General features: G+C 39.1%; 1 protein-coding gene across 1 annotated transcript in view; it reads right to left on the reverse strand.

Annotated features, from left to right (window-relative positions):
• Positions 1 to 4,066: 4,066 nt before the first annotated feature.
• The window catches only part of LOC140162527 (tubulin epsilon chain-like), a 34,304-nt gene continuing 20,988 nt past the window's right edge, over positions 4,067 to 17,382 (reverse strand). The window contains exons 5-12 of the mRNA XM_072185776.1: positions 16,681 to 16,796; positions 15,432 to 15,620; positions 13,950 to 14,070; positions 13,204 to 13,415; positions 12,051 to 12,191; positions 10,158 to 10,298; positions 5,941 to 6,115; positions 4,067 to 4,271 (exon numbers count right to left, since the gene is read on the reverse strand). Of these exons, the coding sequence (XP_072041877.1) occupies positions 4,122 to 4,271; positions 5,941 to 6,115; positions 10,158 to 10,298; positions 12,051 to 12,191; positions 13,204 to 13,415; positions 13,950 to 14,070; positions 15,432 to 15,620; positions 16,681 to 16,796 (1,245 nt within the window). The 3' untranslated portion in view covers positions 4,067 to 4,121. The remainder of the gene's footprint in view (positions 4,272 to 5,940; positions 6,116 to 10,157; positions 10,299 to 12,050; positions 12,192 to 13,203; positions 13,416 to 13,949; positions 14,071 to 15,431; positions 15,621 to 16,680; positions 16,797 to 17,382) is intronic.

Here is a 17,382-nt window from a genome sequence, read left to right on the forward strand (position 1 = left end):
AGGAAATATCTACCACAGCGGGAGTATGAATTTCAAATGGAATAAGCACATTAGGCAACCCCATTTGAAACTCACCTTCCCTCTGTGGAAGATTCAGATTGAATCTTTCTTAGAGGGTGTATAAAATTCAAATGAAGTTGCCTAATGTGTTCATTCCATTTGAAATTCATACTCCCCTGTGGAAGATATTTCTAACATCTTCCACAGGGGGAGTGAGTATTTTAAATGGAATAGCCCATTCATTTGATTGTGTTAGTTACAAACTAAATGATATCATGTACATTATTTGTTGTTTCTTTATTAAAGTTGAGAAAAAAGTACAAAGTCAGTGTATAAGTGTGTTAATGAAAGTTTTATTGTCTATATACATTTGGAGAAGCTCTTTGCTGTCAAACCAATGCCATGATTACAAATCTTGGGAGAGAGTAATATTAATATATTCAACCTACACTCGTCCTACAGACAGCATAAGAATTATGGTACCAGTTATGTTCAACCCTGTATAGAGTACAGAAGTGATGACGTCACAGAAAACTTTTTTTAGCATATCAGCAATTTGAATACCATGTATCGGTGGAGCATGATGAAAAACATCCACAGTCCAAATTTGATGGGAATCGGATGATGAGGGCCCGGGATATGGCGCATGAATACCTAATTAGCCCCATTGAAAGCTGTGTAAATTGGCCTGGTTCCAAACAGTTATGAAACAGGCCAATTTACACTGATTTCAATAGGGCTAATTAGGTATTCATACGGCCATATCTCGGGCCCTCATGATCCGATTCCCATCAAATTTGGACTGTGGATGTTTTTGAAAATGCTGAAATGTAAAAAAGAAAATTTTATGACGTCACACTTCAGTACTCTATATCCTAAACAAAGACAAATATGTCAGTTAAAACATGTTATTGATAATCTATGGTTAAAACCAGCAGCCAATACCTGTACCCTTTATACCCGATTTAAGACCTCGGTTGTTGAAATCGGTTGAGAATGATCCACACAAGGAAGGAACAAAATCAAAAGTTGCATTTTCATGATCAGTGGAAAGTACTGTGCTACTAGTTCTTTTGTTTGAGAATTATGTACAAATCAATATAGAGCATCCAGTGGAGTAATCGGCAACTTTCGAATTTGCATCTTCCTTCCTTGGGACTTCGGATCACTGTGTCTTTATTTCTTGACCAATTCGCTGTCGTAGTGCACGTTAGTAACCATTGGTTACTGCTCCAAACCTGGGCTCATACACCTGTTCCAAATTTTGATATACCATAGGCTTTGTGTTGTGATCATTTCGATCAGTGGTTCGTAACAAAGAAAGCGTGATCCAGTTGACCTAGCAACGGTCATATTCTAACGTGCACTACAACAGCGAATGAGGTCTTAAATCCGAGCTAAAAGATGCTGGTACTAAGTGTGACATGATTGTCTTTGTCTTAGGATAAACAGGAGTGAAATTAATGGTACCTTAATTCATTTGTTCTCTGATATCTATTTACTTGATATACCCATCAGTTCCACTTGAGTGGGCCAGACCAGGCCCTCAACTTTTTTTTTACACCCAATCTTGAACAAAAAAGGAGTGAAAATACCCAATCTGAACCTTTAAAAAACCCTAAAATCCATGCGGAGCCAAGGGTGCTACTGCTACCCCCGGGACTTCGCCTCTGGATGGAACCCATGCGCTCGCTCTCGCGCACACGCACCCTCACAAAGTCATCCCTTAATAAACATGTTGGCACTTCATGACCCTAAAATTTTCCAGCTGGCAATTCAAATAAACTAGTTGAAAAGGCCTGCCATAGACACGTTGATAACACAATGCCCCTCCCACTCGAGTGGAACTGGTGGGTTTACAAGCTAAATGAATATTAGTTTGCATTGGCTCTGCAGGGGGTCTTCTGGACTCCGCACAACAAATGTGGTTTTGTGCTTTTCTTAAAATGGCAATTTTGGCGTTAGATACTCTTGCCCTGAGCCCCCCACATGTCAGACTATACACCACCATACAATGTAGGTGTGTGGTTTGTATATTGTCGTGGCACTTGGACGCTTCCGTAGGTAGCCACACATATCCAGATTTGTAGGTTTGCATCAATAACCCAGAAGAGTGTTTATCATGATGCAGCTTCCAGCCTAGAGACTTCCTGAGGCTGTATTGTTAATAGTTCTTGATATTCACAGATAATATGGCTCTGCTTAACCACAGATAAAGATTGGTAGGTTTGCATCAATAACCCAGAGGAGTGTTTATCAGAGATTGGAGTGATATGTACTTAATTTGATGAGGGCATGGCGACAGTGACTTCCAAGCATGAAATGTATGCCGCAAGCTTTGTCGCCCAGTAATGACTGTATACACAGACCCAACGACGCATATTTCCCCGCTTATCGTGTCTTTGTTTAGTTTGATAAATCTGTTGCACTGTCTTTATAATGCATCGATATATCATTTCTCCATGGCTCGCACAGTGTCGGCATAAATTTCCCTCATCACTCCTTTCTCAATCTCTTTAATTTTCTCTTTTGCATGTGCTATTGGGTGAAGAATTATTTCTTGTACATCTTCTCCGCAATGATTATGTTATGAGAGAGTGATAATGAAAAGTTTTTGCACAAGCAGGCTCTGAAAAGAACTTGGCCATTTGGAAAGACAGTTTTGAAACTTGACCAATGTGAATAATGTCAGTTGCAATTGAAAAAATGCATGCCAAATGGAGGGCTCATCGTAACAATATATCTAAACTCCAATTTTGGTAAAAATTACGAGTTTGGTATGAAAAGCTAGCAACACTGTCCATTTGGCAGCCACAAAATCTTAACTCCACCATATGGTATATATTCACCCAATACACAATTGAAATATCAGGCTGCTGAAATGTGTCAGAGAAACATCTTTAATCAATTAGCCTTTTCGAGAAATGGCGGACACAATAAGATGGCGCTGCACGAAGTGGGAGTCTTGAATTTGCCGGGTTTTACCCAGATAGAAGACTGCCCTCCTTCTGCGTAGGCCAAACTTCTAAAAGGCTATATGGAGTTCCAGAGAGTTTGCATTGGCTCTGCAGGGGGTCTTTTGGACTCTGCACCACAATGGAGTTACGATAATGTGCTTTTGTGTTTTTCTCAAAATGGCAATTTTGGAGCTAAGATACTCTTGCCCTGATCCCCCCAAATGTGAGACTATATACACTGGCATAGGTGTATGGTTTGTATATTGATCCGCCACCGGATTATTTCAATCTTGCATCATGGATGGCAGGTAAGTAGAGTAGGCAGATATTCATTGATCGACCACTAGAATGTATAGATTTGTGTGAACAACCTTTTTACTGATTTATAGACCACTTGACATGTGACGTCATTGCCCGGCAGTATGCGCGCATATTTTGGCAATTTCTATTGTTCTTTGCCTTGCAGTGTGCGTAGTATCGTATTTTGCTCAGGGCACATGCATTTTAAATTGCCCACCACATTTCATATAGTACAAGAAACCCATTGAACAGTCTAGTGGTTCGTTCAAGCATATCGATAGACCAGTCCCTCGCCTTTGTTGATAAACAATGATGTCAAGTGGTCTATAGATTTGTGTGAATATCCTTCAAACAGATTTATAGGTTTGCATCAATAACCCAGAGGAGTGTTTATCATGATGCAGCTTCCAGACTTCTTGAGGCTGCATTGTTTCTAGTTCTTGATATTCACTGATAAGTTCTCTTGGCTCTGGTAGTCACACATATCCAGCTTTATGGGTTTGCATCATAACCCAGAAGAGTGTTTATCATGATGCAGCTTCCAGACTACTTGAGGCTGCATTGTTTTTAGTTCTTGATATTCACTGATAAGTTGTCTTAGTTGGCTCTGCTAGCCACTCACATCCAGATTTATAGATTTGCATCAATAACCCAGAAGAGTACTACCAACTGGGGAGAGGGGGGAAAGCTTCCCCCTCTACAACATCTTTTGTCCCAGTTTTAGACCAAATTGTCCTAATTTTGAATCACTGAAATTGAAATTTTCACAGACTTTGTGCACATTTGTGCCAGTAACATCATTTTAGTAGCAGGTCAGTGGGATATTAACCACATACTCAGTGTGCTCCTGCAGAAGAGTGTTTATCATGATGCTGCTTCCAGCCTAGGGACTTCTTGAGGCTGCATTGTTTCTAGTTCTTGATATTCACTGATAAGTTCTGTTAGTGATTCTAGACTTTGCGCAAACTGTGAAGCTTCCATTCCTTCTACCTCTGTGTAATGATGCATGTGAGCCTGTAGAAGAAAAGAAAACAATTACCAATAAAATTTGAAATATGGTGCCTTTTTCAACAGGAATATTTGCAAACTATACAGTCCACAACTTATAAGTTCGCCCCTAATACTTCTTAAAATAAGTCGAAAAATATTTTACGAAATATAAAAATGTAAATAGATTTGTATAGCCCTATTTGTTTTACCCCTGTGGACCAATTTATAGCGTCACACATCATTGCGTTCAGTCACAATGTTTAATTGTGTAAGAAAAGAGGCCATTTTAAAAGTTGCACCTGAGTCAATAGCAGTCAGGTTTTCTTTATCAAACACATGAATAGGCCTGGTCTACTGTATTGTTTGAGCTCTGACTTCTATGGACTCAGATGCAACTTTTTAACACTGTTAAAACAATCTCTTTTTTTACATAATGAACCATTGTGACTGAACGCAATGACATGTGACGCTATAATTTGGTCCATATGTGTAAAACAAATAGGGCTACTTATATCTTTTTACATGTTTGCATTTCGTCAAATATTTTTCGATTTATTTTAAAAAGTATTTAGGGGGGAACTTATAAGTTGTGGACCCTATATGAGAATATTTTAAAACTTTCACTGTCAAGCAATTATTAAAGGAAACAGAAAAAGTGATCCTGCCCAGGAATTGAACCCAGGACCTCAGGTTAACAAGACCTGCGCCATGGGAGCTTCACAATTAGGCAGACTGGAAATTCAACATAAGCAGTCACTCAGCCCTATCTCCTTCATGCAAAACTTACAAAATATCATCATAATTTACCAAAAAAATTGCTTAAAAATATTTAACTCATATGGATCTGGGTCTTTTTTCCAAGCAGTTTCCAACCATCGTTGCTTTACTTAGCTTTATGATAAGTACCTGTTTTAAATACTAATGGTGACATTTCTTAATCATAAACCTGCAACTAACAGTGAATATGATTTTCGATGCAGACATGATCAATGAACTGGAAATGTTAGCAATTGATGGATCAATGGATCAAACCGTCTGTTGATATTACATGTACAACCAAATGAGCTATTCCATTTAAAATCCACACTACCCCTGTGGAAGATTTAGCTAAAGTCTTCCACAGAGGAGTAAAGTATTGAATAGAATAGGCAATTGGGTAACTTCCATTTGAAATACTCTAGTTGTGGAAGATCTAGGTAAAGCCATAATATAGAGGGAGTATGGGTTTCAAAATGATTAACCCTGACCAATTACATCTGAAAAACATACCCCCCCCTTTGGAAGATATTTCCAAAATCTTCCACAGGGGTGGTGTGGATTTTAAATGGAATAGCCCATTGTGAATTAATTGCAGGTTGACATAGACTTTCTTTGGTTTAGGGAATCCAAATGCAATGTCTACCCTAATATATATTTCAGATGGGTAATTAGAAAATACAAGTTTGCCACATATACCAAAATCTTAATAAAATGTGGGGATGGGGATGAGGATGACAATTGGGCCATTCTCTTCATTTTTCATTAGGGATCGGTCAATATATACATGGGAAAAATTATGGGGAAACAATTTGTTTTGCAGGAAAAAAGGGCAAACAGACACTGGATTTAAATAAGTGTGGAACATGACATTTCTTGAGCCAAGTGAATGAATTGTTCAAATACCCCCCTGGGTAAATATTGACTGATCCCTTACCTTTCTCTTGTAGAGTCTGTAGAATCTGTCTTTGAGATCTGTGAAGGTGTTTCTAATGCAAGTGTTGTTAGCTAGAGCCAGCAGTGAATATGGCTGCCCTACTGGAGGCACAGAACACAAACCAGTCTTCCAGCCATCTGTGTTCCAATGGATGAAACGTAGAGAAGGACGTAATCTGTCACAACAAGTTTGGGAGATAAACAGTCTGTTGTTAAAGTTGCTTCATGGACTTTAATGTGTGATTTCCATAAAGAATATATAGATTCCTATTTGTTTTCCATATTAATGTTAGTTTTCACCGATCATATTATGTCCCCTTTTAATTTTGAGTCAAACAAATGAGGTAAAACAAAGGAAATTGCTGTTTCATTCCAGCACCTGTAATCATTATCAATGTGTGTATCAGCTCGCTGATAGTTATTGAGCGAAGCTGTCACAGTTGGGATGCAGCTGCATCGTCGTCGTCGTCGTCGTCCTATGAGTCATGGCTGACCCGTTGTGACCCTTTTGATGATGTCATTCCAGCTATTTCGGTCTTGTGCAAGACGATAGGCTGCAGTAAGAGATAGTCCTGTACACTCTTTGATTCCATCTGACCAACGTGTCTTCTGTCTACCTCTCCTGCGATGTCCTTCAACATGACCTTGAACAATGATCTTCTCCAAGCAATCTCCGTCTCTTCTAGAAACATGGCCAAAATATTGAAGTTTGTTCCGGTCAATCTTCTGGCATAATGAGGTGTGGTCTCCTATCTGGCTTCTGACAAATTCATTTGTTTTGTGTTCTTTCCAAGAAATTCTCAACATTTTCCTCCAGCACCACTGTTCCAAAGCTTGGATTCTAGATCTATCTGCTCTTCCAATAGCCCATGTTTCAGACCCATATGTGGCAATCGGGAAGACCAGGGCATCCATGATGTTCATCTTTGTTGTTCTAGAGATTCCTCTATCTTTCCAGATGTCTGTGAGTGCAATGGCAGATGTTCTTGCCATAGCCAAGCGTCTTTTGATTTCCTGGGAGCTGCCTCCTTCCTCTACAATGAGGGATCCAAGGAAGTTGAAAGTATTAACAACCTCTATGTCCTCTCCACCTGCCTTCACTTGTTGGTCTACGTTTCCACCACAAATCATGACCTTTGTCTTCTTGACATTGAGAAACAATCCATACTCCTCACTGCCCTTCTTAACTCGGTTAATGAGATCTTGTAGATCAGAAGCTGTTCTTGCAATGAGGGTGGTATCGTCAGCATACCTGAGGTTGCTTATTTGTCGTCCTCCAATTGAAACCATACCTTCATAGCCATCAAGTGCATTCCGCATGATATGCTCGGCATATATGTTGAACAGGTATGGTGACAAAATGCATCCCTGGCGTACTCCTTGGCCAATTGTAAAACATTCACTATCTCCACCTTCTGTTCTTACTGTGGCTTCCTGTCCTTTGTATAGAGATCTAATCAAATCCACCACATGTGCAGAGAATCCCATATCTTTCATGATGATCCATAATTTTCCATGTTGGACACAATCAAATGCCTTGGAATAATCAATGAAGCACAGAAATAAAGGTTGCTGGAATTCCATGTTTTTCTCCATTAGGTTTCTCAGGTTTCCAATTTGGTTTCTAGTTCCCTTCCTCTCCTGAAACCTGCCTGCTCTGGTGGTAACTCACTTTCTAGATGACCCCTAATTCTTTCGGCAATGATATGGAGCAGCACCTTGCTGGCATGAGAGATAAGAGATATGGTACGGTTATTTGCACATTCCCTTGGTAGCGGAGAAACACTGCTCTTTTCCAGTCTTCCGCCATTCTTTACTTCTCCATATCTTGTTACAGAGTTTGTGGATGATGGCGACTCCTTCAGCATCACTTTCTTTCAACAATTCTGCCTGGATGTTATCAATTCCGGGTGATTTACCATTCCTGAGTCTTTTTATGGCTTGCTCAACTTCACACATCAAGATGTCTGGGTCAGCATTTGCATCTTCCTGATCAGATTCTACTTCAGGTGTATTTCCTTCTCTAGATGCATACAGGTTTTCACAATATTGTTTCCACCTCGTTTTGATCTCCTCTTCTTCTGTAAGGATGTTACCAGCTTCATCTTTCAGCACATTGAGCCTGTGAGTTGGTTTGTTGGTCAGTAGCTTGATGTTTCTATACATGTCCTTGGTGTTGTTTGTTACACTGTCCCTTTCAACCTCGGCACATTTCTGCTTGATGAAGTCAGTTTTATCTTTCCTGACCTGTTTTTGTATTCTCCTACTCAGGTCACGATAATCCTGGCGGTTATCATCCTTATCAAGTCCCCTTTCCTTTACTTTCCTTCTTTTATCCGCCAATTTGAAAACCTCTTCTGAAAGCCAGGGCTTTTTCATGTTCTTTCTTTTGGGGAGTGTCTTCTGTGCTGCATCTGTAATTACAGTTTTGATTTCTTGCCACAGTTCTTCTGGCGTGGACTCCTCTGGATCATCTTCCAATAGCTTCTGGAACCGATTCTTCACCTCGACTCTATAGCTGTCACTGATCTTACTCACATCGTATCTGGTAGGCTTTCTTTGTTGTTTTTTACGTCTCAGCTTAAACTTCATGGTTGACATAAGAAGTTGGTGGTCTGATCCACAATCTGCCCCAGGATATGTCTTTGCAGACATGAAACTAGATCGCCATCTCTTCTGGACCAAAATGTAATCAATTTGATTCCTTGTACTATGGTCTGGGGATGTCCAGGTGTAGAGCCTCCTTGGGTGTTGCATAAAGAAAGTATTGAGGATGATAAGGTGGTTTTCTTGGCAGAAGTCAATAAGCATTTCTCCTCTTTCATTCTGTTCTCCCAGGCCACAGTTTCCCATCACATTTTTGTTGGTACTTTGTCCTCCAACTTTTGCATTGAAGTCTCCAGTGATGATCATGATATCTCTCTTATTGATACTGTCTATAGCCATTTGGAGGTCATCATAAAAGGTTTTGATTTCTTCTTCGTTTGATGCCGAGGTAGGTGCGTATGCTTGAATCACAGATATGTTCATTGGTGTTCCTTGTATTCGGATGGTAATGATTCTCTCATTAATTGGGTTGTATCCTAGAACACACCGGGCAACATCTGGGTTGGCAATGAAAGCAACACCATGCTCTCTCCTTGTGTCTTTCCCAGAGTAGTAGACAACATGATTGCCAGGTGTGGTGAAATGCCCTTTTCCTGTCCATCTCATCTCAGAAATTCCTATAAGGTTGACATCATTTCTATCAAGTTCTCTGGTTACAATGTCCAGTTTACCATGGTTCATCGTTCTAACATTCCACGTTCCAATTTTCAAAGTTGTTTTCCAGAGGTTTCGTCTGGCTTCTCTGTCCACAGAACCATCAACTCCAACACTTCCATTTGGCTTTGATGTCGTCATTGGAACCAAACATGATGCCATCCAGCTGCATGAAACACAGTAAATAAAAGTGGGATCCTGGGTTTATTCAGGCTGAGCTTTTTTTAGTCTTCATGTGGTATATGTAATAGTGCACCATTGGGCAATACAATCAATGTCAATCATGCAAAAATTAGAAGTTTAAGAAAAATTGAGGGTGTTGCTGTGGAACAAATCACATATTATGGCTTCAGTGTTTGGCCCACTACCACACACTTGATTGTGATTGGTTGCTTATCTATGATCTGTTATTGCAAATTCATTAACTGGTCAACATAGCTCCTCCTTTAATGGTAAGGGGTTGGTAGCACATGGGGAACCTGATGCAGACTACAGAGAAAAAGGGACCTTGGAAAGCATTTCACAATACCATTTTTCACCCTGATGTGGCAGTGACGTCAGTGCATATTTTGTTGGGCACAGGTTCAAATCGCTAGCATTTGCTCAAAGCGCTGCCGTACACATGCACCTGTTTTAAGATGCCGCATAGATTCGCGTGCAAAATAGCTGCCTCAATGCGTTGATGTCAATGGCAATCATAATGGTTTAATATGGAATATGCCTAATCTAATCAACTGAATTAAACCAAGCATCAGGGGCCAAAGGTCAACATTTCAAACACAAAGACATACATTTTGGCTTCATACATACCCACTTTATGATATCAGTGTTATGCAATGTCATTGAAAATATCCATTGAAACAAAGAACTTATGACTCATTGCTCATTGGTGTATTCCTGATGTAAACAAATGCAATCCATCCCCTCCACACACACCCCCACTTTATTTACACCTACCTATCAATGTTTCTCCTGATATCTGATACATGTAAATTGCCCCTGCATATCAGTCCACAAGCCAGGTATAAGCTGTTCTTAGGATCAGCTCTAATGAGTTGATGATCACGACTAAATGCATCAGTAAACATCTGATCTAACCTATTAGGAAAGAAAAAAAGAAGTCAATATTACAAATATTAGCGGTCACCCGTGCTTCGTGGTCACAATCTTTAGCGGTCACAGCCTTTCGGCGGTTGGTAAATTGTACTAATATATTGGGTGTGTAAGTGTTCTATTTAATGTGATTAGTTTCATCAGTGAGCTTATCAGTTAGAAATACAATAGCGAGGTGGATTGGTGTTTGTAAAGTACACATCATGTAGAAAGATGCAATCAAATATGGTGGATGAACAAACTGTATTGTAATGTGGACACATCATGTGTACTCTGCACAAAAAGTATCCGTACACTGAAAACAAAAGCAATATCTTAACCCTATGAGAACTACCTGCCGATTGGCCAAAATGAATATTGTTTCCAATTCTGAACCAATCAAGGAGGGTATTAATAAGATTGTCTGTAAATGCCAGTTTGACCATAAATAGTTTAAAGCCTAGTCATAATTGGAAATTGAAATGAGCAGTTCAAGTTATCAACCAATCAGAAATGCTGTTAGATGACCAGTAGTATACAAAAGTTTTGTGATACTAGTTATTATTCTCCCAAAATATCAAGAGCTATCTCAAGAACCAGTGAACCAATACTGGGCTTCTTTGTACTCATTTTAATACATGTTTCATGCTGATTACAAATATGGTCATGCATTTGTCCAATTCTGAAATTTTTGAATTTTTCAAGAAAATTTGGAATTTGTCGTCTGCAATTGACATCTGTGTGGAAAGGGTTAAAGACCTAAATTACCAAATAAAGTTAGTCATTAATTAGCTTGCCATTCTTTCATTAACCTTAACAGTCACCTTGTCACTGCAAAATCCTCAAACCCAAACATCTTAACCAAAAATTGGTACAACTCTGGTTTACCCTACACATCCTGTGTTTTCAATACAATTCTGGTTTACAATCCGCACCCTATTTTTTAGGGTAAGGGTAAGGGTTAGAGTTGGGGTTAGGGTTAGGATTAGGGTTATACTGGTGAGCAGGGTATACCAATTATTCCCAAAATTTTCAAAAGTTGAGGACAAGGTCTCCCTACTGATACCCCCACCTGCAGCATTGTTGACTTGGTGCTTCAAGAAAGAAAGTTCCCTATTACCAAGACCTAACTTTTGAGACAATTTGTGACCCGTTACAGCAAAAGGTACCTTAAGTCGGGTGCTACATATATCTCATTTTGCTAGTGCCAAACATATTCTAAACCAATTTTAATCCTATTGTTGAAGAGGATAATAAGCTCATACCTTATGTCTATAGAACTGTTTCTTATACAAAAACAAAACAAAACAAAACACCGCAGCTGTTTGTTATACAGCTCCGGTGTTTTGTTTTGTTTTTGCTATGGCTAATCCCTGTTCAAGTGGGTTACAAAAGTATTCAGAAATTTCAAATTGCCAAGTTTTGATTCTTTTGAAATACCCTACTTTGTATATTACCTGTTTTGTTTTTGTCTACTTTTGCGTATACTGCAAATGCAAAATTTCACTCTTTGGTCAGAGTGGATCAGATAACGTAATACCTACATAGAGCATATACGTACAGCGTAAACACAGAAGTGGGGTTCTGATTGGCTAAATCAATTGGCTGACAATCATAACAACATACTGGTAATCTGATTACGCGTCAAAGAAGCGATCGGCACAGAGCGGCGCTCATCAAACCCTGGTGTATGTTGCTCATTATCAAGCCGTGCGCGTCAACAGAGCAAAAGAAGCTAGTGTAATATGCACTACTAACCTTCTAGGTGGCATATGCATATCAGACACAGCATACAAAGGTGTTTGACTGGCAACCAAATAATGCAACTTTGGAAATGGGACCAAGTTGGTGCTAATTTCATTCAAATCCACATTGAGGTTGCCTTCAAATCTGGAAGAACTATAAAAGAAAAACAAAAACGATCACATAGATGGTAGTGCTACCTTATTGCCAGGGTGTTATAAATCACAATTTTTACTCTCTACATGCAGGTGTTAAATTACTACATAATGTGTCAATTTTCTCTTTCTTTTATACCCAGGCTAATCAAGGCATTAGGCTAATGAAAGCTGATTCCAAGTTTCCTGTCACCCGACTGCATCGCTTTTCATTTCGGTCAAAAGTTTCATTATTTTCATGAAATAGTCAATCATCTGAAAAATGAGATGGAAATATCAAAACTTTCAATTCTCAAAATGTCAGACATAACTGATGATATCAGTAGTTTGTCTTTATAGTTGTAGGGGTAGAGGATGTAGTCAATAATGAAAATTACAGGATTCCCTCATCATGTTCCTGGTGATTATGAAAATTGCACATTTCTTTTCATTTTAATAAAAACAAACTCAAATCACGTGTCAATCTGTTACTAAATGCCTGTAAAGATGATCTTAGCATTAATAAGTGTTTTGACATGGTTTTACATCAACAAATACAGCTACATAATGGACATTGAAAGTCACCTCATCACTAGACAAGTGATGGAAAACTTAACATTAACTTTCATTAGCTATAATATAGCAGTTATCTATAAGGTAGAGTTGATGGGATGGTGCCAAGACAGCGGTTCATCTCCCACTTGACACTCTGCATATCCTGGTTAGACACAATAATGTTAAGCAGATGCTTTCATCTGCACTTAACATCACATCCCCGACTCGCCAAGAGAAAATGCAACATATATGAACACCTGACAAGGATAAATGTGGAAACCAAAGGCAAGCTGTAGCCAGATCAGGTACTGGGTGCATCTGCGTGGGTGCGACACCCCCTCCAAATGCCAATCCGAATAAGGTCCACTTTTGTCTGAAAATCTTTGAAAACATTGAAATTTACTCTTTTTTTAAAGAAAAATTCAGGTGCACTTTTGAGATTGCTGGACACCTGGCTATGGAGCCTGGTTGAAACCTACCTTGTTAAATTGAGAAGTAAGTTGGCTACTATGTTATTCATTCTATCAAATGGTTTCTCTTCTGCTGATGCGTTGCCACCTCTACTTTTGACAGCCCCTGCAGCCAGACTTCCTTCTGTTGTTACCTTACCAACAGTTGCCATGGCAACTCTCTTGCCAGGTTTGTCGGATGGAAAAGCTTGGTTGATCTTGTGACATATGTCATGTAAGGCCTGAAATTACCGAAGTGAGCAGGCAATAGAGCAATTAATTCTGTAGATTTGAGATACAATCATTCTATGTCACTGAATTGGGGAAAATAATATCGTCCGCCTTCTTTGGCTGAACAGCAAGCGACCATAAGATTTCTCCATGGACATGTAGTTATCTTTGCCAAATGCAAAGTGCTTGATGTGTGTGATGTCCAGGTGTCCTTAAAATTGCCAAGAGTTGGAGTTGGTATTTATAGGGCATATCTCCTAACACACCCTTCTCCTGGTAGCTGAAGGATGTGACCAAACATCTCAGCTGCAATTCTTTATGCAGCGGATAAGTCTAGAGGCTCAGTGTTGGTCACAATATATAACAGGGTGTTAGCTAGCCACCTGTCCACCTGTCAAATTCTAAAATAATACTTGTATAAGTTCTGTGAACCAAAATAAGATCAGACAAATAAATAGCAATGGCTGTTTGAGTCCCCAGAAGGGGCAGAGGTCTGTTTTGGGTTTTTTCAGGGTCAAATTTTGGACATGCAAGTTTCTTCCTACCTGGTTTTCAATAGGCATAACACAGTCCGCATGTTCTGTAAGTTGATGCATAGCTAATACACTGTTATATGGCGATGTTATTACATCGTCATCACTAGATGGGTACACAGCAGTAACAAATCTGAAAAACAAAATTATTGCATTTGTGAGTACATCACTATTAAAGGTACATTTGGGGTCAAAAAATGATTTAATATTAAATCTATTGCTTGTGACTACCCAGAAAATAGAGCCTAGAGAACTTACATAGTGCCACACTCCCTGCTAGGTGCACCAAATCAGTATAACTCCTGAGTAAGTTACTAGTCTAATAAGTAAAGGGATTATTTCACACTGTTGCCATTTTCAGAGGGGTTTGGAAAAATATGTACCCTTTGTATGTATGTAAAAATGGTGACAATGTTGAATAATCCCTTTACTTACTATCTAGATGATATAGCAGACTTGTAGTCGAGTCATCAAACTTGATTCACAAGTCAAGTCATCTAGGGCTCAAGTCTCCAGTCGAGCTGAGTCATCGTAGTGTCGAGTTGAGTCATTTGTGATTTGAGACTCAAATCCTAAAGGTATAGTCTGAGTCATTTGGGAATTGAGACTCGAGTTGGGTCACAAGTCATCTTCAGTCAAGCTGAGTCATCACAGTGTCAAGTTGAGTTGAGTCATTTGGGATTTGAGACTCGAATCTTAAAGGTAGAGTCCGAGTCATTTGTGCTTCGAGACTTGACTCAAGTAACAAGTCCTAAAATGTTGTTGAGTCATTTGAGTCAGTTTTGCAAGTTTGCTACATTGCAACTGACTCGGAGTTATGCTGATCTGGTGCCCCTAGAGGTCTGAGTTGCAATGCTGTTCTTGTTTGTAGTCAGAAGTGGATGCTCAAAACCAAAAATCAAAGTCACTTTTGAAGATGTGGCAAAGACATGTCAATCCAGAGCCGGCCTTTTAGCAATAATAAAGTTTCAAGTATGCCAAGGAAATAATTTGTTTTTGTCATATTCATGTGCAAACTATTGTCTTTAGAGACAGATAGATGCCAGAGAGGGTTAGCTCAATATGGTATGGCGCTAGTCTCTGAATGGTGTGTGTTAGAGCCCCCAAGATGGTTCATTCTATAGTTTGATCAGCTCGTAATCGGCGGGAATTTTTAGGCTTTTACCACTACGCCGAAAAGTAGACCCACGTTAAGTTGACCTTTCTGATCTATATTGTGCGTGTTAAATAAAGTAGACATATTATCATGATTATAGGTCTTGAATTAATAATTCGTGATACTTCTGGCAAGATACCACAAGACAATTCTCGAAATAAAATATATTGATATTAATCCGCGATGTTATAAGGCTCGCCGATTACGAGCTGATCAAACTATAATCCTGGTACCAATCCATCAGCATAATCTATAGAGATTTATTTTGTTAATGCCAGAATTGTCCTTGCCAATAAAGAAGTCAAAATCAGCACCAAAATTCAAATGAAATCATGTACCTGTAAATTTCAGGAAATTCATCTTCCAGTACGCTAAGAATAGATGTGCCAACCCCAGACCCAGTGCCTCCACCCATGGAATGTATGATGAAGAAACACTGTAGGCAATCACATTGCTCTGCTGCTCTCCTAACGCATTCTATGATATGATCTCTGTACTGGACACCATATAACTTATGCCCAACTGCCCTGAAATGTAAATGATAAGGAAATTAAAGATTAAAGAATGTTTTTATTATTTACTATGATGTATATGGGTATCGTCTTGACTAAGACGATAGGCAAGTCCAAAATTGTGTAGATGGGCTTTATAATAATAATAATAATAATAATTATAATTTGTGGAAGAACAAGACTTTAACACTGTGTTCATATAAAATGGTGTGCATGCAGTTGGGTGCACCACATACGCTAGTTGCAATACGCAACTAGCACATGTTTATGCAAATTTCTGCGAGCATAAGTGGCAACTTCATTGAAGAGCACAGTAACAAAAACCAAATACGTTTTGCAAATTATTCAAAGAGGCGTGGTCGAATGTTTCATGTTCTGTTTTCTATCTTAGATTGAGGCCCACCATTAAAACAATATGTTTCCTACTTTTGAGTTGCATTGGGCTCTTCCATTTAAAATCCACACCACCTCTGTGGAAGACTTTGGAAATATCTGCCACAGGGGGAGTACCCGGTATGAATTTTAGATGGAATGAACACATTAGGCAGCTCTGTTTGAATATCATACACCCTCTGAGAAAGATTCAACCTGAATCTTCCCCTGCGGGAGAAAGAGTTTCAAATGGAGCTCTGCTAATGTGTTAATTCCATTTGAAATTCAAACTCCCCCTGTGGAAGACTTTTCCAAAATCTTCCACAGAGGTAGTGTGGATTTTAAATGGAATAGCCCATTGCTGCAGTGGTTTTGATATGAGAAGCAGAAAAGTATAATAATACCCCATGGACTGTTATTATTTTGCTCAATTTTCTGTCAGTAGAAAGCAAGCTTATTTTGATTGAGTACCGGTCAGCAGGGCTTGAATTGTAATTTGTTAGTGCACCCATTTTCAAGGCCACTGGACAAAGGACACCAAGGCCAACAAGTGATGAAGAATGCCTTGATCGGTTAATTGACAAAGATCTGGGGCACCAAGGCCAAAACTAAAAAAGGGCAGGCAATGGCCTCCCTGAAATTTGAGACCTGCCGGTCAGCAAATGCTAATTGTGACAACCATCATGTACCTATTTTTACTAACCAGTTATTGCCACAACCAGAAACATCTGTTATCAGCTGCCTATGGTCAAATAGCTCTCCCACTGACCCCTTGACCATTTCATTGACCACTCCTTCTTCCATGTCTATCATGACAGCCTGAAATAAATAAAGAGGGAAAATCATTGGTGAATAATTTCAGACAAATAGCATTAATACCATAATATACCCAACATTTGTGAAAAGGACCAACTCCATGGAGTTTGGGCCTTTTTCCATGAAAACCATGATTAAGTGTACTTGGAAGGCTATTTTAGAGAGTGGATTTGAGCTCTTCATTCACACACAAAGAACTGTCTACTAGCAATAAAATGCTGGGTCTAACTCATTTTTGTAAAATGGTGGAGTTTGGTCCTTCTTCCACCATTATTTTCTATCTTCAATTCTTATAGTCTTTTTAATGCTCTGCATGCTGGGTATAGGATTCAAAAAGTCCAATGTCCTCAAAATATCAAGAGCTATCTCAAGAACCACTGAACCAGGGTTCGAATTCGGCTGTATCGCATAGCAGTTTGCTCCATATTTTGAAGTAACTGCTACCCAATTTTGCATTTGTATAGCACATTTTATAGTGCTTTAGTATATGGAAACTTGTATCTTGATTATGATGAATTAGCCAAAAACTGCTACGCAAATTTTTTTAACGAATTCGAACCCTGGACTGAACCAATATTGGGATTGTTTG

The sequence above is a fragment of the Amphiura filiformis genome, chromosome 10 (assembly GCF_039555335.1).
Source record: "Amphiura filiformis chromosome 10, Afil_fr2py, whole genome shotgun sequence".
NCBI lineage: Eukaryota > Metazoa > Echinodermata > Ophiuroidea > Amphilepidida > Amphiuridae > Amphiura > Amphiura filiformis.